The following is a 25,660-nucleotide window of genomic DNA, read 5'->3' on the forward strand; positions in this document are numbered from 1 at the left end:
AGGAAGGGGTTGCTCGTACCCCCTTTACATTGCCCCGATTCAACCCTTTATCTTCTGCTCCAGGTGGTTCAGACGGGACTGCTAGGTTAAAGGTGAGGCTGGCCCATTTGGATATGGAGCTAAAAGATAAAGAGTGAGTTAGACAGCTGGAGTTTGATTTAGAAATTAGGAAAATGGAAATAGAAGCTGACAAGGAGGTGAGGATCCGACAACTGGAGCTAGACGCTGGCTCTAGTGCGACTCCACAACCTGCCCATCATCAAGCCCACTTCGAAGTGAGTAAAAATATAGCTTTAGTCCCTCCATTCCGAGAGTCGGAAGTTGATTCCTATTTCTCTGCATTTGAGCGTGTGGCCGCTGTGCTGCATTGGCCACTCAAGGTTTAGCCGCTCCCGTTGCAATGTAAATTGTCTGGGAAAGCCCAGGAAGTAGTCGCTGCTCTCTCCCTGGAAGACAGTTTACAGTACGATATAGTTAAAACAACCATGTTGCGGGCTTATGAGCTTATAGGCAGCGCTTCAGGAACCACAAAAAACCCTCTCACCGTACTTTTGTTGAGTTTGCTAGGGACAAAGAGTCTCTGTTTAATCGCTGGTGTTCAGCCAGTAAAGCTAACACCTTTGCTGATATTCGGGAGTTGATGCTGTTGGAGGATTTTAAAAGCAACCTGCCTAATAGAATTGTAGCTCATTTAAATGAACTGAAAGTGGCGACATTGGCCCAGGCAGCAGTGTTGGCAGATGAGTACGCTTTGACACACAAGACTGTCTTTGGTGCGCCTCGTTTTGAAGGCCGAAAGATTACGTCGTCAGTGCTGCGTTCGGGTCATTTTTGTCCTCCGACGACCCTAAGCCTTCGCACATTCACATCCGTGAATGTTTTTACTGTCACCAGAAGGGTCACGTGATTGCGGACTGCCCGGTTTTGAAAAATAAACCGAAACAGTCCCTATAACCATCCCCTAAATTAAAAAGTGAAAGTTTAGTTGTTTGTGGCTCATCCGTTGGACCGAGATATTGATTCAGCATTTGAGAAACCGGATCCTGTCTCTGCTCTGTTTATATCTGCCGGTTGTGTTTCCTTAACTGGAGAACAAGCTGATCAAAAGCCTATACGAATCTTATGAGACACTGGGGCGGCGCAGTCAGTAATGGTTACTGATGCTTTACCCTGGTCTCCTGAAACGTATTGTGGCTCACATGTCACATTACAGGGGATAGAGACAAAAACAGTACCTGTACCATTACACTGGGTCCACTTAGTGTCAGACTTGGTATCAGGACGTTTCCGTGTTGGTGTAGTGGAAGGAGTAAATGGAGTCACATTGCTACTAAGGAACGATATCGCTGGTGGTAACGTGACTCCTGTGTTAGAAGTAGTAGACAACCCAGAAATCAAAACTGCAGATGATAAATTGGTTCAAGCACTTCCCCATGTTTTTACTGCTTGTGTGTTAATGAGGGCACAATCTCGCATGCTGGGAGATGTGGTGGATTTGTCTAGTTCCATTTTTGAGAATATTGAGGTAGAAGACAATGCACCGAGTAGTCCTTCTGCAAGGCCGATGGTTTCTACCTTCCCTGCACCTACGATCACATACTTTTTTTCACTCCACGGAGAGTTGAGATGTAGCGGGGTGTTGCGTTCCCTCCACCAAGAGGCGTACATAACAATGGGAAACAAGATTCTCTGGTCTGATGACACCAAGATTGAACTCTTTGGCCTGAATGCCAAGCGTCACGTCTGGAGGAAACCTGGAACCATCCCTACGGTGAAGAATGGTGGTGGCGGCATCATGCTGTAGGGATGTTTTTCAGTGGCAGAGACTGGGAGACTAGTCAGGATCGAGGGAAAGATGAACAGAGCAAAGAACAGAGAGATCATTGATGTAAACCTGCTCCTGAGCGCTCAGGACCTCAGACTGGGAAGAAGGTTCACCTTCCAACAGGACAACGACCCTAAGCACACAGCCAAGACAACAAAGGAGTGGCTTCGGGACAAGTCTCTGAATGTCCTTGAGTGTTCCAGCCAGAGCCCGGACTTGAAACCCATTGAACATCTCTGGAGAGACCTGAAAATGGCTGTGCAACGACCCTACCCACCCAACCTGACAGAGCTTGATAGGATCTGCAGAGGAGAATGGGAGAAACTCCCTAAATACATGTGTGCCAAGCTTGTAGCATCATACCAAAGATGACTTGAGGCTGTTATCGCTGCCAAAGGTGCTTCAACAAAGTATTGAGTAAATGGTCTGAATACTTATGATTATGTTTTTTTTATTACATTTTTTGGGGACAAAATGTCTAAAAACCTGTTTTTGCTTTGTCGTTATGGGTTATTGTGTGCAGATTAATGAGGGGGAAAACAACTATTTAATCAATTTTAGAAAAAGGCTGTAACGTAACAAAATGTGGAAAAAGTCCAGGGGTCAGAATACTTTCCGAATGCACTGTCCATAGACATGGAATCACTGGCCACTTTAATAATGGAATACAAGTCACTTTAACAATATTTACATACTGCTTCACTCATCTCTAATGTATATACTGTATTTTATTCTACTGTATTTTAGTCTAATTTTGAAATATTTCTTAATTCCATTCTTTACGTTTAGATTTGTGTGTATGGTTGTGAATTGTTAGATACTACTGCACTGTTGGAGCTAGTAACACAAGCATTTCGCTACACACGCAATAACATCTGCTAAATATGTGTATGTGACCAATAACATTTAATTTGACTTTCAGTGTCCCCTTGGCTTGTCATTACAGTGCAATTGTACCAGGCTGCCATACTACTCTCCTACTGGAATCCAATTGGACCACACACACGCATACACAAAATGGTGTGAAAGCCTGGCCAGCCATTTAAAGTGATAGCTGTTTTTGGTGTTTGTCCACCGTCGCTCCATTAGCTGAACACACAAACCAGCTCTACAGAGCTCAGATGGATTCACAGTGGCCTTGATGTGGTCAAACTCTCATGGGAGGCCAGGTAAATGAGTCATTTTGTAATTGAGTGTGTGTAATTTTGTGAGTATGTATGAGGGGTAATGGGTGGGACAAAGGTGTGTTTGCATCCTCTATGTGTCATGGAACATCGTCAAGATGATGAAAACATCTGTGATGTGTTGTTTGCTGTAGGGCAGGGGTGTCAAACTCATTCCATGGAGGTCCTGTTGTCTGCTGGTTTATGGTTTTTCCTTTCAATTAAAACAACCGTTTGAGGGGAGGGGAGTTCCTTACTAATTAGTGACCTTAATTCATCAATCACGTACAAGGGAGGAGCGAAACCCTGCAGACACTCGGCCCTCCGTGGAATGAGTTTGACACGTGTGATGTAGAGAATTCATCCTCAGTCACAGGTCACGTGACACCTTCAGGGGATTCATCCTCAGTCACAGGTCACGTGACACCTTCAGGGGATTCATCCTCAGTCACAGGTCACGTGACACCTTCAGGGGATTCATCCTCAGTCTCATGTCATGTGACACCTTCAGGGGATTCATCCTCAGTCACATGTCACGTGACACCTTCAGGGGATTCATCCTCAGTCACAGGTCATGTGACACCTTCAGAGGATTTCTCAGTCACAGGTCATGTGACACCTTCAGGGGATTCATCCTCAGTCACATGTCACGTGACACCTTCAGGGGATTCATTCTCAGTCACAGGTCATGTGACACCTTCAGAGGATTTATCAGACACAGGTCATGTGACACCTTCAGGGGATTCTAAAACGGTTGTATTAACACATGATCTTAACCTTTCTTTCCTTCATCCTACTCTCTTTCTCCCACTCCCTCCGTGTCTCTCTCTTTCTCCCACTCCCTCCGTGTCTCTCTCTTTCTCCCACTCCCTCCCGTGTCTCTCTCTTTCTCCCACTCCCTCCCGTGTCTCTCTCTTTCTCCCACTCCCTCCCGTGTCTCTCTCTTTCTCCCACTCCCTCCCGTGTCTCTCTCTTTCTCCCACTCCCTCCCGTGTCTCTCTCTTTCTCCCACTCCCTCCCGTGTCTCTCTCTTTCTCCCACTCCCTCCCGTGTCTCTCTCTTTCTCCCACTCCCTCCGTGTCTCTCTCTTTCTCCCACTCCCTCCGTGTCTCTCTCTTTCTCCCACTCCCTCCGTGTCTCTCTCTTTCTCCCACTCCCTCCGTGTCTCTCTCTTTCTCCCACTCCCTCCCGTGTCTCTCTCTTTCTCCCACTCCCTCCGTGTCTCTCTCTTTCTCCCACTCCCTCTGTGTCTCTCTCTTTCTCCCACTCCCTCCGTGTCTCTCTCTTTCTCCCACTCCCTCCCGTGTCTCTCTCTTTCTCCCACTCCCTCCGTGTCTCTCTCTTTCTCCCACTCCCTCCGTGTCTCTCTCTTTCTCCCACTCCCTCCCGTGTCTCTCTCTTTCTCCCACTCCCTCCGTGTCTCTCTCTTTCTCCCACTCCCTCCGTGTCTCTCTCTTTCTCCCACTCCCTCCCGTGTCTCTCTCTTTCTCCCACTCCCTCCCGTGTCTCTCTCTTTCTCCCACTCCCTCCCGTGTCTCTCTCTTTCTCCCACTCCCTCCGTGTCTCTCTCTTTCTCCCACTCCCTCCGTGTCTCTCTCTTTCTCCCACTCCCTCCGTGTCTCTCTCTTTCTCCCACTCCCTCCGTGTCTCTCTTTCTCCCACTCCCTCCGTGTCTCTCTCTTTCTCCCACTCCCTCCCGTGTCTCTCTCTTTCTCCCACTCCCTCCCGTGTCTCTCTCTTTCTCCCACTCCCTCCCGTGTCTCTCTCTTTCTCCCACTCCCTCCCGTGTCTCTCTCTTTCTCCCACTCCCTCCCGTGTCTCTCTCTTTCTCCCACTCCCTCCCGTGTCTCTCTCTTTCTCCCACTCCCTCCCGTGTCTCTCTCTTTCTCCCACTCCCTCCCGTGTCTCTCTCTTTCTCCCACTCCCTCCCGTGTCTCTCTCTTTCTCCCACTCCCTCCCGTGTCTCTCTCTTTCTCCCACTCCCTCCCGTGTCTCTCTCTTTCTCCCACTCCCTCCCGTGTCTCTCTCTTTCTCCCACTCCCTCCCGTGTCTCTCTCTTTCTCCCACTCCCTCCCGTGTCTCTCTCTTTCTCCCACTCCCTCCCGTGTCTCTCTCTTTCTCCCACTCCCTCCTCTGTCTCTCTCTCTCTCTTACTTGATGATTTGTTTGGGGATGGACGAGCGGCGCCGGGTGACCAGTTTGGGGACACAGGAGCTCCTGCGGAGTACAGACACCCGTCGGGGGCCCCTCTGGCCCTTATGAGGGACCGTGTTGACCCACTTGAAATGCACCCTCTTCCCACTACACACACCAGATGGGGGGAAGACGGGAGGTAGGTAGGCAGAGAAGGAGAGAGAAGGAAAACATACAGAGAAAGGAGAGAGAGTGGGAAGTAAAAGAGAGGAAAAATATTTTTTTAAATAGTATAAAGTTCAGATCAGCTGGAAGAAGAGTCAGTCAGTAAAAGTTATGGTTTAGAAAAGATATTCAGGGCATGCAGAAATCATAGTAGTGAGCAGTTAAGCAAGGATAGTTGATGGTGTGGTGTGTGATGCAAGCATGTGTGTGTGGTCTCACCTCTTGATGGTCTCTGTGATGGAGGGTTGGCGCTGCAGAGGGGGTCGGAGATAATTGCTGGGGTCAAAGGTTGCGATGCCTGATTGTGTGATCTCACAGGGCACGCTCACACTGTGCAGGAACCCCTGCCTCTTCACCGGCTGCAACACACACCAGACAACAAAAAGTTATTTCTCCTCAATAGCTCAGTGGATTTACTGTAGCTGGTGTACACTGTAATGCATCTATTGAAACTGTATGTAGGCCAGATTACAGTACCTCTACCTGTATGTAGGCCAGATTACAGTACCTGTATGTAGGCCAGATTACACCACCTCTATGTAGGCCAGATTACACTACCTGTATGTAGGCCAGATTACACTACCTGTATGTAGGCCAGATTACACCACCTCTATGTAGGCCAGATTACACTACCTCTATGTAGGCCAGATTACACTACCTCTATGTAGGCCAGATTACACTACCTCTATGTAGGCCAGATTACACTACCTCTATGTAAACCAGTTTACAGTGCCTCTACCTGTATGTAGGCCAGATTACAGTACCTGTATGTAGGCCAGATTACAGTACCTGTATACAGGCCAGATTATAGTAACTTTATCTATGAATGTGTGTGCTGTACCTGTATAAGTGTGTTTTCGGTGTCTATCGATTTGCATTGTATCTGTAACATAAGGTGTGAGTGAGTGAGTGTCCAGAAAAGAGCCCTAACCTTCCATAACAAAGTCATCACCTACAGTGAAATTAACCAGGAGAAGAGCCCCCTAAGTAAACTGGTCCTGGGGCTCTGTTCACAAACACAAACAGACACCAGAGAGCCCCAGGACAGCAACACAATTAGACCAAACCAAATCATGAGAAAACAAAAAGATCATTACTTGACACATTGAAAAGAATTAACAAAAACACTGAGCAAACTAGAATGCTATTTGGCCCTAAACAGAGAGTACAGTGGCAGAATACCTGACCACCGTGACTGACCCAAATTTAAGGAAATCTTTGACTATGTACAGACTCAGTGAGCATAGCCTTGCTATTGAGAAAGGCTGCTGTAGGCAGACCTGGCTCTCAAGAGAAGACAGGCTATGTGCACACTGCCCACAAAATGAGGTGGAAACAGAGTTGCACTTCCTAACCTCCTGCCAAATGTATGACCATATTAGAGACACATATTTCCCTCAGATTACACAGATCCACAAAGAATTAGAAAACAAACCTAATTTTGATAAACTCCCATATCTATTGGGTGAAATACCACAGTGTGCAATCACAGCAGCAAGATGTGTGACCTGTTACCACAAGATAAGGGAAACCAGTGAAGGACAAACATAATTGAAAACACAACCTATTTTTATGTTTATTTATTTTCCCTTTCAACAATTGTCCGGACCTCTGGCCTGTTGTCCGGACATCTGGCAGTCTCTATCAAATCAAATCAAAGTTTATTTGTCACGTGCACTGAATACAACAGGTGCAGACCTTACAGTGAAATGCTAACTTACAGGCTCTAACCAATAGTGCAAAAAAAAGGTGTGTGCGTGTGTGTGTAGGTAAGTAAAGAAATAAAACAACAGTAAAAAGACATTTGAAAATAACAGTAGCAAGGCTATATACAGACACCGGTTAGTCAGGCTGATTGAGGTAGTATGTACATGTAGATAAGTTTAAAGTGACTATGCATATATGATGAACAGAGAGTAGCAGTAGCGTAAACGAGGGGTTGGCGGGTGGTGGGTGGTGGGACGCAATGCAGATAGCCCGGTTAGCCAATGTGCGGGAGCACTGGTTGGTCGGCCAAATTGAGGTAGTATGTACATGAATGTATAGTTAAAGTAATTATGCATATATGATAAACAGAGAGTAGCAGCAGCGTAAAAGAGGGGTTGGGGGGGCACACAATGCAAATAGTCTGGGTAACCATTTGGTTACCTGTTCAGGAGTCTTATGGCTTGGGGGTAAAAACTGTTGAGAAGCCTTTTTGTCCTAGACTTGGCACTCTGGTACCGCTTGCCATGCGGTAATAGAGAGAACAGTCTATGACTGGGGTGGCTGGGCTCTTTGACAATTTTTAGGGCCTTCCTCTGACACCGCCTGGTGTAGAGGTCCTGGATGGCAGGTAGCTTTGCCCCAGTGATGTACTGGGCCGTACGCACTACCCTCTGAAGTGCCTTGCAGTCAGAGGCTGAGCAATTGCTATACCAGGCAGTGATGCAACCGGTCAGGATGCTCTCGATGTTGCAGTTGTAGAACCTTTTGAGGATCTCAGGACCCATGCCAAATCTTTTTAGTTTCCTGAGGGGGAATGGGCTTTGTCGTGCCCTCTTCACAACTGTCTTGGTGTGTTTGGACCATTCTAGTTTGTTGTTGATGTGGACACCAAGGAACTTGAAGCTGTCAACCTGCTCCACTACAGCCCTGTCGATGAGAATGGGGGCGTGCTCAGTGCTCCTTTTCCTGTAGTCCACAATCATCTCCTTAGTCTTGGTTACGTTGACGGATAGGTTGTTATTCTGGCACCACCCGGCGTGGCAGGCGTGTTGCTACCTACCGTCACACTCTATGGGGGTGCCACAGGGTTCAATTCTCAGGCTGACTCTTTTCTCCGTATATATCAATGATGTCGCTCTTGCTGCGGGTGATTCTTTGATCCACCTCTATGCAGGCGACACCATTTTGTATACATCTGGCCCCTCTTTGGACACTGTTTTAACCTGCTGGGGTGTAAGGGGCAGTATTTTCACGTCCGGATGAAAAACGTACCCAATTTAAACAGGTTACTACTCTGGCCCAGAAACTACAATATGCATATTATTAGTAGATTTGGATAGAAAACACTCTGAAGTTTATCAAACTGTTTGAATGATGTATGTGAGTATAACAGAACTCATATGGCAGGCAAAAACCTGAGAAAAAGCCAACCAGGGAGTGTGGAAATCTGAGAATTGTAGTTCCTCTTTTGAATCCCTATCGAAACTACAGTGTCTGTGGGGTCACGTTGCACTTCCTAAGGCTTCCATTGGCTGTCAACAGCCTCAGTAAATGAGTGGACTGCCTGAGGACAAAGGGCTTGGTGATGAGCGAGCCCGCCAGCGCGCCCACTCCTTATTTTTCTTCTTGAATGAATACGCTATTGTCCGGTTGGAATATTAGCGACGTTTTATGTTAAAAATACCCTAAGGATTGTAAACAACATTTGACATGTTTCAACGACCGGTAATGGAACATTTTGACTTTTCGTCTCTGGTACTGCACTCGCGCGTTATGCCTTTGGATAGTGATCTGAACGCACGAACAAAACGGAGGTATTTGGACATAAATATGGAGTATTTTGAACAAAACAAACATTTCTTGTGGAAGTAGGAGTCCTCGGAGTGCATTCTGACGAAGATCAGCAAAGGTAAGAGAATATTTATAATACTAATTCAGAGTTTTGTTGATCCCAGAACTTGGCGAGTAGCTGTATAGCTTGCTTCGATGGCTGAGCTATGTACTCAGAATATTGAACAATGCGCTTTCTCCATAAAGTTATTTTGAAATCTGACAAAGCGGTTGCGTCAAGGAGTAGTGTATCTATAATTCTTTCAATAACTGTTGTACATTTTATAAAAGTTTATGATGAGTATTTTTGTAAATTGATGTGCACATTCACCGTCAGTTTTGGTGGGAATACATTTTCGGAACATCACGCGCCAATGTAAAATGCTGTTTTTGGATATAAATATGAACTTTATCGAGCAAAACATACATGTATTGTATAACATGAAGTCCTATGAGTGCCATCTGATGAAGATCATCAAAGGTTAGTGAATATTTTAGCTGTACTTTTGGTTTTTGTGATGCATGTCCTTGCTTGGAAAATGGCTGTGTGGATTTTCTTGTGAAGTTTATGTCCTAACATAATGTCATTTTATGCTTTCGCTGTAAAGCCTTTTTGAAATCGGACAATTTGGTTAGATTAACGAGAGTCTTATCTTTAAAATGGTGTAAAATAGTTGATTGTTTGAGAAAATGAAATTATGAGATTTTTACTGTTTTTATTTCGCGCCATGCTATTTCACTGGCTGTTGAATAGTGTGGGACATTCCCCAACCAGAAACCATGGATTGATGGCAGCATTCGCGTAAAACTGAACGTGCGAACCACTGCTTTTAATCAGGGCAAAGTGACCGGAAACATGACCGAATACAAACAGTGTAGCTATTCCCTCCGCAAGGCAATCAAACAAGCTAAGCGTCAGTACAAAGACAAGGTTGAGTCGCAATTCAACGGCTCAGACACGAGAGGTATGTGGCAGAGTCTACAGTCAATCAAGGACAACAAAAGAAAAATCAGCCCCGTCGCGGATCACGATGCCTTGCTCCCAGACAGACTAAACAACTTTTTTGCTCGCTTTGAGGACAATACAGTGCTACTAACACAGCCCGCTACCAAAACCTGCGGGCTCTCCTTCACTGCAGCCAACGTGAGTAAAACATTTAAACGTGTTAATCCTCGCAAGGCTGCAGGCCCAGACAGCATCCCTGGCCGCGTCCTCAGAGCATGCGCAGACCAGCTGGCTGGTGTGTTTACAGACCTATTCAATCAATCCTTATCCCAGTCTGCTGTCCCCACATGCTTCAAGAGGGCCACCATTGTTCTTGTTCCCAAGAAAGCTATGGTAACTGAGCTAAATGACTACCGCCCTGTAGCACTCACTTCCGTCATCATGAAGTGCTTTGAGAGACTAGTCAAGGACCATATCACCTCCACCCTACTTGACACCCTAGACCCACTCCAATTTGCTTACCGACCCAATAGGTCCACAGACGACGCAATCGCCATCACACTGCACACTGCCCTAACCCATCTGGACAAGAGGAATACCTATGTAAGAATGCTGTTCAACGATTACAGCTCAGCATTTAACACCATAGTACCCTCCAAACTCGTCATTAAGCTCGAGACCCTGGGTCTAGACCCCGCCCCGTGCAACTGGGTCCTGGACTTCCTGATGGGCCGCCCCCAGGTGGTGAGGGTAGGTAACAACATCTCCACCCCGCTGATCCTCAACACTGGGACCCCACAAGGGTGCGTTCTCAGCCCTCTCCTGTACTCCCTGTTCACCCACGACTGCGTGGCCATGCACGCCTCCAAATCAATCATCAAGTTTGCAGATGACACTACAGTGGTAGGCTTGATTACCAACAACGATGAGACGGCCTACAGGGAGGAGGTGAGGGCCCTCGGAGTGTGGTGTCAGGAAAATAAACAGCCATCACTAACATTGAGTGGCTGCTGCCAACATACAGACTCAACTCAAGCCACTTTAATAATGGGAAAATTTATGTAATCAATTTATCACTTGCCACTTTATATTATTTATATTAGATAATGTTTACATAACCTACATTATTCATCTCATATGTATATACTGTACACTATACCATCTACTGCATCTTGCCATCATGATGTAATCAGATGTATCACTAGCCACCTTAAACAATGCCGCTTTATATGTTTTCATACCCTACAATACTCATCTCATATGTATATACTGTACCCTATACCATCTACTGCATCTTGCCTATGCCGTTCGGCCATCACTCATTTATATATTTTTATGTACATATTCGTATTCATTCCTTTACACTTGTGTGTACAAGGTAGTTGTTGTGGAATTGGTAGATTACTTGTTAGATATGACTGCATGGTCGGAACTAGAAGCACAAGCATTTCGCTACACTTGCATTAACACCTGCTAACCATGTGTATGTGACAAATACATTTGATTTGATTCTTGACTTCGGCGATGTCATTTACAAAATAGCCTCCAACACTCTACTCAGCAAATTGGATGCAGTCTATCACAGTGCCATCTGTTTTGTCACCAAAGCCCCATATACTACACACCACTGCGACCTGTATGCTCTTGTTGGCTGGTCCTCACTACATATCCATAGCCAAACCCACTGGCTCCAGGTCATCTATAAGTCTCTGCTAGGTAAAGCTCCGCCTTATCTCAGCTCACTGGTCACCATAGCAACACCCACCTGTAGCATGCGCTCCAGCAGGTATATTTCACTGGTCATCCCCAAAGCCAACAACTCCTTTGGCTGACTTTCCTTCCAGTTCTCTGCTGCCAATGACTGGAACAAATTGCAAAAATCACTGAAGTTGGAGACTTATATCTCCCTCACTAACTTTAAGCGTCAGCTGTCAGAGCAGCTTACCGATCGCTGCAGCTGTACACAGCCCATCTGTAAATAGCCCATCCAACCAATAACCTACCTCATCCCCATATTTGTTTTTGTTTTTCTGCTCTTTTGCACACCAGTATTTCTACTTGCACATCCTCATCTGCACATATTTCACTTCAGTGGTAATTGCTAAATTGTAATTACTTCGCCACTATCGGCCTATTTATTGCCTTACCTCCTTACTTCATTTGCACACACTGTATACAGAATTTTCTATTGTGTTATTGACTGTACGTTTGTTTATGTGTAACTCTGTGTTGTTGTTTTTGTCACACTGCTTTGCTTTATCTTGGCCAGCTCGCAGTTGTAAATGAGAACTTGTTCTCAACTGGCCTACCTGGTTAAATAAAGGTGAAATAAAATAAATAATTAAATAAATAACTATTTGCGCATCATTACAACACTGTATTTAGATATAACATGACATTTGAAATGTCTTTATTCTATTGGAACTTCTGTGAGTGTAATGTTTACTGTTCATTTGTTATTGTTTATTTCACTTTTGTTTATTATCTATTTCACTTGCTTTGGCAATGTAAACATATGTTTCCCATTCCAATGAAGCCCCTTAAATTGAATTGAGAGAGATCGAGAGAGAGGTGTTTCATCATACCTGTATTAATGTTAAGGGCTCATCCAGGGACAGCTGTGGGGGGATGTCCACTCTGAGCCATGGAGGTTTCTTCCTCTGCAGACTGCTGCTCTCCTGGGGCTGGCCCGGCTCAGCCATGCTCTCTACCGCCCCCTACTGCGTTACGCCTGCCAGCTGGAGACACAGGGAGAGGAAGGAGAGATGTGAGACAGAAGTTCAGAATGCACACACAGTAGCCGTACTACAGATAAACCCAGCGATCTGACTCAGAGTGGAGCGCATTGAGCAGCTTTATTGAATACTTTTCATGATTGGGTAATTCCATAATCCTAATGCTGCCAGCGCAACCCGTCACAAACAGACAGACTGCCCTCTAAACTGGACATACCCTGCCCTGTGTCCACTGTCTGTCTGCCCATCTGGACACAGCCTCAGATTTAGGCTTTAGAGCAGTCTGCTCTGGGCTGTCTTCATGTATATTCACGGCCTTTCTTCCATTCTGTGTAGTCATATGTCTTTGTGTCGGGTGTGCTCTCCCTGTACCACTGCATGACCAAGGCAGACCTATGATTTCCATGGACAGTGTTTTTGAAGTCTTTGTACTACTATAAACTCCCACAAGGGGGCAGTGATTGCCTCTAAAACTTCTACCCAAAAAATGTATTTACTGTTAGTCTTTGAACTTGTCCACCTCTGCGTGGGGGGTGGCTGAGGATGTTTCACACACACACACACACACACACACACACACACACACACACACACACACACACACACACACACACACACACACACACACACAACCTTTATACAGTAAACCTCTAACAAGCTGCTAATCAAGGCCAACCCCTGGAAGCAGCCATCAACACCGGAACCGCTGCATCAAAGGACCAGTCTGACTCAAGTATAATGAGGGGTTCAGCTCCACACATATAGTACTGAGGAATCCTGTGGACAGAACCACAGAGAGGGATTGATTGGTATACTGTACACATACAATTCAAACCTAAACCCACACCGTCTACAGACTGGCAAGGGGGTTCTCACTAAGGAGTTGACTAAGATATTACTTGCCATGTGTCAATAGCTAGGATATGATCTTTGATGTAAGCCTTAGGCAAATTTGTATTGATATAATCATTCATCCATTCAGCAGGTTAGTCTTGTAATTGATTGTTGAGGCTGAATATTTAGCCAAGTCCAACAAGTTGTGTGCTACTCAATACCAGCAGAGACTCACTAGCCAGCCAGGCACTGAGAGAGGCTGTTTCCAAACCCAAGATAATGGAGTTTTACAGAAAGAATTCAGAAAAAAGCAACACATAGGAATGTGCAGTTATTCCTCGCCTGGCTGTGTTCTGTGTGTTCTGTGTTCTCTGTGTGTTATGTGGGTTCTGCATTCTGTTGGTTCTGTGTGTTTTGTGGGTTCTGTGTTCAGTGTGTTCTGTGTTTTGTGTGTTCTGTGTGTTTTGTGTTCTGTGTTTGATTTTCTGTGTTCAATGTGTTCTGTGTGCTCTTTGGTCTGTGTTCTCTGTCTTTTGTGTATTCTGTGTGTTTTCTGTTCTGTGTTTCATGTTCTGTGTGCTGTGTGTTCTGTGTATTTGGTGTTCTGTGTGTTCTGACAGTCATTCTGTGGTTGGTTCTAGAACCCTGTGTGCTCCTGCATTCACGGTAAACGCTGCATATGTAGGCTAAATTGGACATTTTCTTTACATTTCTATTGCGCAATCTGTAACGGTTCAGCGATCCAGACTGATTAGGGCTCCTACAAATAGCAACAATACGACCACATCCTAAAACAAAACAATAAAAACGAAAGCACTGCCTCTCTCACCCCCCTTTTGACACAAAACACATTGTTTGTTATTTCACGATCCCTCTATCGCTCTATTCCTCTTTCACCCAGTCAGTTTTCTACATCTGTGTGTGTGTCGTATGACAAGCAGATTAAGGCTTTAATCCTGCAGTGGACCACATGATGATACCCGTCCTCCTGTATGTCAGCCTAGCAGGCCTGGGCAACTCCAGTCCTCGAGGGCCTGATTGGTGTCACAACAACACGCCTGACTCCAATAATCACCTAATCATGAGCTTCAGTTTAGAATGCAACTTGATTAATCAGCTGTGTTTGTTAGGGATGGAGAAAAAGTGGGACACCAATCAGGCCCTCGAGAACTGGAGTTGCCCACCCCTGGAGGGAGATCAGGACAGGAACTGGATGGGTGATATCATAAACATCAAGAATCTCCAGGAATTCACCCTGCATCAGGAGTCAAATGGAACTGAATGGAAGTGAGTTTTCATTGAATGGAAAATAATGAATTGGTTTGCTCTTGTGTCATGAACCTTGGTGTTGATTTCACTACAGTACATGGATGGATTGGTGGGCAACTCCAGAGATCCACTCCAGAGATGGATCTTCTCTAACAGTTACGTAACTACAGTAAGTACTTGGGCCTGTTTTACATTCATGGACAGTTCCTCCAGACACATCTTATTGAAATTCAACAGAATGTCACTTTGCATATAATAGTTGTCCAAACATTGTCTTCTCCTATCCTGTTTGATGTACTCATGGTAAGAGCTTTGCACTGTACGGTACGGGGGTTGAATGGAGCTCAAGTTACTCCTCATTGTGTCTATATCAATAGCCTTGCACTTTCCAAACCAATGGCTCTCTCTCTCTCTCGCACTCTCTTTCTCGCTCTCTCTTTCTCGCTCTCTCTCCCTTTCTCCTACTCTCTCTCTCCTCCTCCATCTCTACTTCTCCCTCTCTCATTTCAACCTTCCTTTCTCGAGAAAAGAAATGCCAAGCTGCATTTTTATGATATTATAACTGGCACAAGGTCAGTGTAACCTTACAGAGGCTGATCGCAGCTCTTCTCATTTCAGCATAACAGAGCATTGTAGAGGAGCACTGCTTTCTTTATGCTTTATGGACTATGGAAAAACCAATAAGCCTGATAGCATCTCAGTCCAAACAGTGATATTTCCCCTCGTGTGTCATGTCAATAGACTTCTGTGTTATGCATCTTTGGCTGGAATCAATATTTGATGTGTTAGAAAAAAATCTTATCCTGTTTCTAATATTTGACGTGTTTCTGTTATTTATTTTTAATTAATATCTCAGTTCTAATGAACCAAATGCAACTTTACCCATCATCTGCTCCTAGATCCATGCCTCCCCCTCCCCCTCTGAGTTTCATAGAGAAGACAACAGAGAGTTTCATAGAGAAGACAACAGAGAGTTTCATAGAGAAGACAACAGAGAGTTTCATAGAGAAGACAACAGAGTTTCATAGAGAAGACAACAGTGAGTTTCATAGAGAAGACAACAGTGAGTTTCATAGAGAAGACAACAGAGTTTCATAGAGAAGACAACAGAGAGTTTCATAGAGAAGACAACAGAGAGTTTCATAGAGAAGACAACAGAGAGTTTCATAGAGAAGACAACAGAGAGTTTCATAGAGAAGACAACAGAGAGTTTCATAGAGAAGACAACAGAGAGTTTCATAGAGAAGACAACAGAGAGTTTCATAGAGAAGACAACAGAGAGTTTCATAGAGAAGACAACAGTGAGTTTCATAGAGAAGACAACAGTGAGTTTCATAGAGAAGACAACAGTGAGTTTCATAGAGAAGACAACAGAGTTTCATAGAGAAGACAACAGAGAGTTTCATAGAGAAGACAACAGAGAGTTTCATAGAGAAGACAACAGAGAGTTTCATAGAGAAGACAACAGAGAGTTTCATAGAGAAGACAACAGAGAGTTTCATAGAGAAGACAACAGAGAGTTTCATAGAGAAGACAACAGAGAGTTTCATAGAGAAGACAACAGAGAGTTTCATAGAGAAGACAACAGAGAGTTTCATAGAGAAGACAACAGAGAGTTTCATAGAGAAGACAACAGAGAAAACAGCCACAGGTGGTATAGATGACCCGCCTCTGGGGGGAAAAAAGAAGCCACATTGAAAGTACGACCTACAGTAATGAAGAGAGTGCTCTCATTTACACAACTTGAAGTCGACTGTATATGTAGTTCATCTCGTTACCATACTGGGAAGAGAATTGATGTATTATGGAATTGATGGATTATGGAATGAATGGATTATGGAGGTTCAAACAAGACGTCACGTTTTAGCTTGACTCCAGTAAGGTTCACCCAAAATGTTCCATAAACCAGCCACACCAGCATCATTATGATAAACCAGCAGCAAGATGGACCAAAATATGATCTGAGAAAAGAGAAAATACAGTGATCTTCTTTGTATTCCAACTCATTTTACTATTGACATATGTCACCAAGTTTAATCTGGTATTACAGGTCCATTCTATTTACCTCAATCCTCAGGCCTAGTGGTCAACCAGGAAACAGGGGGAGCGATAAGCTTTTGACTAAAGATTTGCTCACTTCAAATCCATGTGCCATGTGTAACCTCAAATTGACCCAAATCTCCCATGAACATCAACACAAGATTTATGAGAGAACCTGTTCTGTACGTTCCTCAAGTGAAGATCCAGTCCATAATGCATGATGTCTAACTAGGGAAGTAGAGGCAGAGTTCTGTATCCCACAAGCCACCACCAAGCTACAACAGACCATTCTCAACCTTAATTTAAAGGGTAAGTTAACCATACCAGAAGCCCTGAACACAGTTGTCGTGTCCGAATACGTATACTTGCGTCCTAAATAGTAGGATGTTTGATTGTGCGAAAAAATAAATGTTCACATTATCTGACATTTCGAAAATCGAGTATACCTTAAATGCCGGATGTCATACTCTTAAAGGCTTTGACAACAGCTGATCCATTAGATATGGGGATGTGCTACCAAAATCAACGAATAACGGGAAACAACGCAATTGCTGATGATGCATTCTCAGTATGTGAAAATAAAGTATGATTTAAATGCCAGGATGTTATACTCATTTTGGCTCTTCATCTAGTAAAATTTGATGCACACTTTTCCACAATGCATTGGAAGAGGTGGTCTGCGAGTGATAGGTCCTACTTCTCTTCAAGTAGCCAAACAACAACACTAGGCTACTTAATTGGGAACATGCTGAATAGCGAAGCTTCAACATTGGTGTTCAAGTGTAGGCTAAGTGTTTCTTGCTCTCTTGGCCTTCATCAGTGCTTTTAAACGAAATACTAGACCATCTAGATCCACCAAATAGATACAGTGGGTGAAAGTGAACTAGAGGAGTTCTATGTGGATGCTCTATATGATAGATACAGTGGGTGAAAGTGAACTAGAGGAGTTCTATGTGGATGCTCTATATGATAGATACAGTGGGTGAAAGTGAACTAGAAGAGTTCTATGTGGATGCTCTATATGATAGATGCAGTGGGTGAAAATGAACTAGATGAGTTCTATGTGGATGCTCTTTCTAGAAAACAGAAGGATTGGATTCTTTCTTTACAGGTGAATGACAGTATTATTCCATTTAAACTGGATACAGGTGCACAGGTGAATGTGATATCAGAGACTGAGTTTAAGAGTATAAGGCCAAGATGAAACTACATGAAGCTGAAGTTAAAGTGACAGGTTATGCAGGTGCTGAGATTACAGTTAAAGGGAAGTGAATTGCCAAAGTGTCATACAAGAACACTGCACACACTGCACATACTGTCATTCATCGTAGTACCCAAGGATATGCAGGCTGACAGACTGAACCTAGTGAAAAGAGTTATTGTGGTGGAAAGCCAGACAGAGACAGACTATGATGAACTGATGAAGGAGTATAATGACTTATTCCAAGGACTCAGATATCTGCCAGGTGAACACACTGTCTGGATACACCAAAAAATACCTCCAGTTATTCATCCATCTAGAAAAGTGCCATTTGCTCCAAGTCCAGCTAAAAGAAGAGTTGGACAGAATGGAGAAACTGACTGTGGTTCAGAAGATAGATTATCTCGTCATTGTGGTAAAAAATAATGGAAAACTGAGAGTCTGCCTGGATCAAAGGGATCTGAACCCAGCAATAAAAAGAGAACACTTCACACGTGAGGGAATCATGGTACAGTTTGCAAAAGCATCTTAGATGCATCTTCAGGATTTTGGCAGTTAAAGTTAGATGAGGCCAGCTCTAAACAATGTACCTTCAACACCCCTTATGGCAGATACAGGTTCCTGAGATTACCGTTTGGCATTGCCTCAGCACCGGAAATTGATCACAAAACCATACATCTGATTTATGAACACATTGAGGGCGTGGACACATTGATGGATGACATTATTGTATGGGGAAAGCAGAGCACGATGTAAGACTACTTTCATTGTTGCTTCCAGCACTTTTTTCAAACTTGAAACTGAACAGAGAGAAATGCCAGCTTAGTGTGACAGAGTTGACTTTCGTTGGAGACATCATCAGCAGTGAAGGCATCAGACCTAACCTGAGAAAAATATCTGCTGTGGATAACAAGCCAAAATTAGAGAGTAAAAAGGATGTCCAGAGGTTTAAAGGCATGGTCAACTATTTGGGAAAATTCATACACAGCCTCTCAGAGATCACTCTGCTGAGAAGACTGACGTAAAATAATATAGAATGGGAATGGAATCATGAAAATGAGACTGCAAGGAACAACTTGAAAAAATAGCTGACAGAGGAACCAGTCTTTAGGTTTTACGGCCCAGCGAGACCCATCAAGATATCATCGGATGCATCCCAGTGTTCAGTTGCAGAAATACGACAACAACTGGCAAACAGTGGCATATGCATCTCGTTCAATGACCCAGTATTCTCAAATTGAAAAGGAGTTGCTCAGCATAACATTTGCTTGTGAGAGATTCCATTGGTTTGTGTCAGGACAAGTGATCAGCGTTGAAACGGATCACAAACCACTGATTCTGCTGTTTCAAAAGCCATTGACTGACTGTCCACTGAGAGTCCAAAGAATGTCTAAAAATGGCGCCAGAGAAGAAGGCAGACGTTTTAAGTGTGCCCAACCGATTGTGTTTTTTTCCCGTTTATTTGCGTTTTTTATAGCTTTTTTTTTTTTACTTATTTTGTACATATTGTTGCCGACACCATCTCTTATGGCTGAAAATAACTTCTGGAAATCAAGACTGCGATTATTTACCAAAGACTGGCAGAATCCTTTTTTTCCTTTAACGAGTCTGATGAGCCTGACACAAACGATATACTGCTTTCTCAGGAACAGGCCCAGATCCCCGTGATTGCATGAAGAGGCGGCGGAGAAAAAAAGGCCAAAGGGCGGGCTGCCTTCTGAGAATTCGTTGGCGATCGAATAAACCCCCACTTCCTTCCATTCTGCTAGAAAACGTGCAATCTTTGGAGAATAAAATAGATGACCTACGCGCAAGATTAAACTACCAACGGGACATTCAAAACTGTAATATCTTATGTTTCACGGAGTCGTGGCTGAATGACGACACTATAAACATACAGCCAGCTGGTTATACACTGTACCGGCAGTATAGAACTGTGGCGTCTGGTAAGACAAGGAGCGGCAGGCTATGTATTTTTGTAAATAACAGCTGGTGCACGATATCTAAGGAAGTCTCAAGCTATTGCTCGCCTGAGGTAAAATATCTCACGATAAGCTGTAGACCACACTATCTACCTAGAGAGTTTTCATCTACATTTTTCATAACTGTTTACATACCACCACAGTCAGAGGCCGGCACTAAGACGGCATTGAATGAGCTGTATTCCGCCATAAGCAAACAGGAAAACCCTCACCCAGAGGCAGCGCTCCTAGTAGCCGGAGACTTTAATGCAGAAAAACTTAAATCCATTTTACCAAATTTCTATCAGAATGTTAAATGTGCAACCAGAGAAGAAAAAAAACTCTGGACTACCTTTACTCCACACACAAAGCTCTCCCTCACCCTCCATTTGGCAGATCTGATCATAACTCTATCCTCCGGATTACTGCTTACAAGGAAAAATTAAAGCAGGAAACACCAGTGACTAGCTCAATAAAAAAGGGGTCAGATGAAGCAGATGTTAAGCTACAGGACTGTTTTGCTAGCACAGACTGGAATGGGCTTGCTAACTATTACAGACTATAGAGGGAAGGACAGCCGAGAGCTGGCCAGCGACACAAGCCTAGCAGACGAGCTAAACTACTTCTATGCTCGCTTCGGGGAAAATGGCACTGACACATGCATGAGAGCACCAGCTGTTCCGGAAGACTGTGTGATCACTCTCTCCGCAACCAATGTGAGTAAGATCTTTTAAACAGGTCAGCATTCACAAGGCCGCAGGCCCAGACGGATTACCAGGACGTGTACTGCGAGCATGTGCTGACCAACTGGCAAGTGTCTTCACTGACATTTTCAACCTCTCCCTGTCTGAGTCTGTAATAACAACATGTTTCAAGCAGACCACCATAGTCCCTGTGCCCAAGAACACTAAGGTAACATGTCTAAATGACTACCGACCTGTGGCACTCACGTCTGTAGCCATGAAGTGCTTTGAAAGGCTGGTAATGGCTCACATCAACACCATTATCCCAGAAACCCTAGACCCACTCCAATTTGCATACTGCCCCAACAGATCCACAGATGATGCAATCTCTATTGCACTCCACACTGCCCTTTCCCACCTGGACAAAAGGAACACCTGTATGAGAATACTATTCATTGACTACAGCTCAGCGTGCAACACCATAGTGTCCTCAAAGCTCATCAATAAGCTAAGGACCCTGGGACTAAACACCTCGCTCTGCAACTGGATCCTGGACTTCCTGACGGGCCACACCCAGGTGGTAAGGGTAGGGTAGGTAACAACATATCTGCCACGCTAATCCTCAAAACAGGGGCCCCCCAGGAGTGCATGCTCAGTCCCCTCCACGACTGCCTGGCTGTGCAGTCGTGCCTGACTGCACAGCCAGGCACGACTCCAACACCATCATTCAGTTTGCCAATGACACAACAGTGGTTGGCCTGATCACCGACAACGACGAGACAGCCTATAGAGAGGAGGTCAGAGACCTGGCCATGTGGTGCCAGGACAACAACCTCTCTCTCAACGTGATCAGGACAAAGGAGCTGATTGTGGACTACAGGAATAAGAGGACCGAGCACGCCCCCATTCTCATCGACGGGGCTGCAGTGGAGCAGGTTGAGAGCTTCAAGTTCCTTGGTGTCCACATCACCAACAAACTAACATGGTCCAAGCACACCAAGACAGTCGTGAAGAGGGCACGACAAAACCTATTCCCCCTTAGGAGACTGAAAAGATTTGGCATGGGTCCTCAGATCCTCAAAAGGTTCTACAGCTGCACCATCGAGAGCATCCTGACTGGTTGGATCACTGCCTGGTATGGCAACTGCTCGGCCTCCGACTGCAAGGCACTACAGAGGGTAGTGCAAGCTTCCTGCCATCCAGGACCTCTATACCAGGCTATGTCAGAGGAAGGCCCTAAAAATTGTCAAAGACTCCAGCCACCTTGGTCATAGACTGTTCTCTCTGCTACAGCACGGCATGTGGTACCGGAGCGCCAAGTCTAGGTCCAAGAGGCTTCTAGAGGAAAAAGAAACGCACACCTATTTAGGCGAGGTGCTGGCTAGCGGAGTGGAAAACTTGAAAATAAAGGAGAGCCGCACACTCTAAGAGCTCAGGCCGAGGACAAAGTCTACTTCTGGCGAAACCCTGACAAGGGAGGTCCTGCTCCTCCTCCCCATGGCAGACGCAGGAGGGATGCCGCTTACTTCGATCCACCTCCATCTGATCAACACTCTACAACCAGCGCCTCATCGGCTTCCAGTGTCAGTTTTTTATTCAACGAGAGACTGGACCGACGGAAGGGCGGAGGTGACCGCAGGCACGCGCACCGACGAGATGCCGCACCCGACGGGGTAAGAAGAAACGACTACCAGAGGTAGAGGGGACCATTCACACGGTCCCAGAACCCACGGGACTGAGTGTCTTTAATTGATCAAGCAAGATATTGAGCCCTGCCCATGTCTCTTTGCTTAATAAAGGGTTATCTTTTGTGCCTACAACTCAGTGCAATGATTTTGATGTTAAGGTAGACATGTTCAAGTTTTTTAGAAACATCCGTTTAAGGGAATACTTTAGCTCCCCTAATCCTGATATTTCTATTGAACCAGTAGGGTACTCACCTGCACATACTCCAACTCTAGAAGCAAGAGTTATTTTATACTTCCAGCCAATCGCAATCACTCTATCGAGACATATTGCAGACTTGTTGAAAAAGATGTTGCCCAAATCTTTCCATAATTTACCTAAGGATGAAAAACAAGCTTTGCTTGATTTACAATCCGATACGTCAGTCCTTACCCGCCCTGCTGATAAGGGTGGGTCGGTGGTACTCATGGATAGGACATCTTATGTGAAAGTGTGTCATAGACAGCTGCTTGACAACACCTTTTACAAGAAACTCAGAAGTGACCCCACTTCCCAATTTCAGAACACTATCTTTACTGTCCTAGATGGGTCTTTAAGTTCTGGTCAGATAACCAAAAAGAACAACTTTTTGGCTACTCAGCACCCTAAAATTGCCACTTTCTATACTTTGCCGAAATTACATAAGAATGTTACAAAACCTCCAGGGCGCCCTATTGTAGCGGGCATTGATGCAGTAACGACCCCTCTATCTACTTTTGTTGACTTTTTTATTAGACCACTCGCAGAACAGCTCTCCTCCTTTGTAAAGGACACCCGCAGTATGACCTCTATCATTGAGTCTCTTGATCCTCTAACTGAGAATACCTTGTTAGTTACTTTTTATGTTGAGTCGTTATACACAAATATTCCACACGAGGGTGGTATTGAAGCTATGGAACATTTTGTTCTGCAACGTGACCCTAATGAATTACCTTCCAGTGCCTGCATTATAACATTGGCTGAAATAGTACTCACACATAACTAATGACAAAAAAAAAAAAAAAAAAATACTTCATGTTTCTAAATGATTTCTTTATTCAGACGAAGGCTACTGCTATGGGGTCCCCCATGGCTCCTAACTATGCTAATTTGTATGTGGGTTACATGGAGAAACAGTCTATTTTCAATCCTCTCAAAAATGTTTTCTTGCCTAACATCATTATTTGGAAACGGTATATTGATGATATTTTTGTTCTATGGAGGGGTGATGCAAAACAGCTCCAGGCGTTTTATGCTTTTCTTAACTCCTGTTCTGAACATCTGAGATTTACTATGCAATCTGATACACTTCAAATCAGTTTTCTTGTGTGAAAATAATGTTCTATACACTGATCTTTACAGGAAACCTACTGATCGTAACAGTTTGTTGAGGGCTGACAGTTGTCACCCACTTCCCTTGAAAATAGTTTGCCCTACAGCCAATTCTGTCGAATCAAAAGAATTTGCAAAAAACAATCAGATTTCGACAGAAATATGGCTGACATGCGAAGAAAATTCAAGGAGAGATTAATACTGCCATTGAGAATTTCGGACCTTCCCTTTGTCGTATTCTCGCGGGACAGAAATCTCAGAGACCAATTGATACACTCTGATTTACCACCCCAAGATATCCCTGAACAACGTCTATTTGCGCCCCTACTGGATAGAAACTACAAGTGTAATGCTCAATGCAATGGCACTTATAAATGTAGATCCTTCAAACACCCCCAAACAGGGAAACAGATCCCATTCAAAGGTGTTATTACGTGCTCCACTAAGGCAGTTATTTATCTTGTAACTTGTCCTTGTGGTAAAAATGATGTGGGTAAAACAAAGTGTGAATTAAAAGTACATATCTCAGAGCATCGTAGCACCACTAGGTGCAAAAACTCGACTTACCCAGTTGCGGCCCACTTTTTGGAAGCAAACCACTCAATTTCGTCTCTCTGTTATATTGGCATCGAACATGTCACCCTCCCTAGGAGAGGGGGTGACCTCGATTAATTTATTGTTAAAACGAGAGGCTGCCTGGAACTTTAATTTAAAGACCCTTGCTCCCTTCGGTCTCAACATGGACTTTGATCTGAAGCCATTCTTGTGACTTTGCCATTGTAATTGTTTGTAGGCTTATGTAGTCTACATTTAATCAATGATCGTATGCTATCCATTTGTTCTTTGTATGTTGTTCTTTGTATGTCATTTTAATATTTGAGAATTAACCAATGATATTACGCCATACTTGGCCATGATTACAGACACCTGTGTGTGTCTGACACTATATAAACGTGTCACCCTGCAGTGTTTGTGATTATACCTTGATGAAGACAGCTTGCCTGTTGAAACGTTGGACATAACATTTTTGCATCTGAGCTCTTAGAGTGTGCAGCTCTCCTTTATTTCCAAGAGGCTTCTAAACAGCTTCTACCCCCAAGCCATAAGACTCCTGAACACCTAATCTAATGGCTATCATCTATGCATAGTCACTTTAATAACTCTACCTAAATGTACATATTACGTCAACTAACCGGTGCCCCCGCACATTGATCCTGTACCGGTACCTCCCCTGTACATAGTCTCACTACTGTTATTTTACTGCTGCTCTTGAATTACTTCTTACTTTCATTTCTTATTCTTAACAGTATTTTTTTTAACTACGTTGTTGGTTAGGGGCTCGTAAGTAAGCATTTCACTGTTGTATTCGGCGGATGTGACTAACAAAATTTGATTTGATGATGATCAAACTACAATGCTCTGAATGTAGAACATACACCAGGAAAGACGTGCACAGCAGAAACGCTTTCTAGAGCTGATGACCCGAAGGCGCTAGCGAGCACCAAAGCAGATGAACAAGTGAGACATGATCACAACAGCATTGCCAGTCGCAGATGCAGATGGAAATCATACAGACTGAGACAGAAAAAGACACAACACTGACAAACCTGAAGAAAACAATCATCAATGGATGGCCTAACATGAAACAAGACTGTTCATAAGACATAACTGAATACTGTAATTGCAGAGCTAAGCTGACAGCAATTGGAAACATTGTCTACAAAGGAAGCAAAATAATAATTCCGAAAAGTCTGAGAAAAGGGAATGCTAAATAAGATGAATGAAGGCCACCTAGGAACCGAGAAGTGCAAGAACCCTGCTGAGCAGGGGCGAAAATCTGATATCAACTTTGGGGGGGACAATTACATGACATTTTCTCAAGAGCAATTCCTGAGGGGGACACCAAAAGTAGTGCTGTAACACATAGCCTACATTGTAATATGGTAAATGTATATTGAGGAACCAAAGAAATAAGGTGTTTGCCGTACTCCTAACTACCGGTACCCAAAAATACACAACTACTCAAAACAGCAATACCATTGCCTTTAACAAATCTTAGTTCAGTCACCAGT

The 25,660-nt window shown here is 44.2% G+C and overlaps 1 protein-coding gene across 1 annotated transcript in view; it reads right to left on the reverse strand.

Moving 5' to 3' along the window:
* Positions 1-25,660, reverse strand: part of rhbl4 (Rhomboid-like protease 4) — an 83,738-nt gene that overhangs the window by 28,731 nt on the left and 29,347 nt on the right. Inside the window, exons 2-3 of the mRNA XM_014207861.2 lie at positions 12,415-12,567; positions 5,566-5,705 (exon numbers count right to left, since the gene is read on the reverse strand). Of these exons, the coding sequence (XP_014063336.1) occupies positions 5,566-5,705; positions 12,415-12,531 (257 nt within the window). The 5' untranslated portion in view covers positions 12,532-12,567. The remainder of the gene's footprint in view (positions 1-5,565; positions 5,706-12,414; positions 12,568-25,660) is intronic.

The sequence above is a fragment of the Salmo salar genome, chromosome 01, assembly GCF_965601325.2.
Source record: "Salmo salar chromosome 01, fSalSal1, whole genome shotgun sequence".
Classification (NCBI taxonomy): domain Eukaryota; kingdom Metazoa; phylum Chordata; class Actinopteri; order Salmoniformes; family Salmonidae; genus Salmo; species Salmo salar.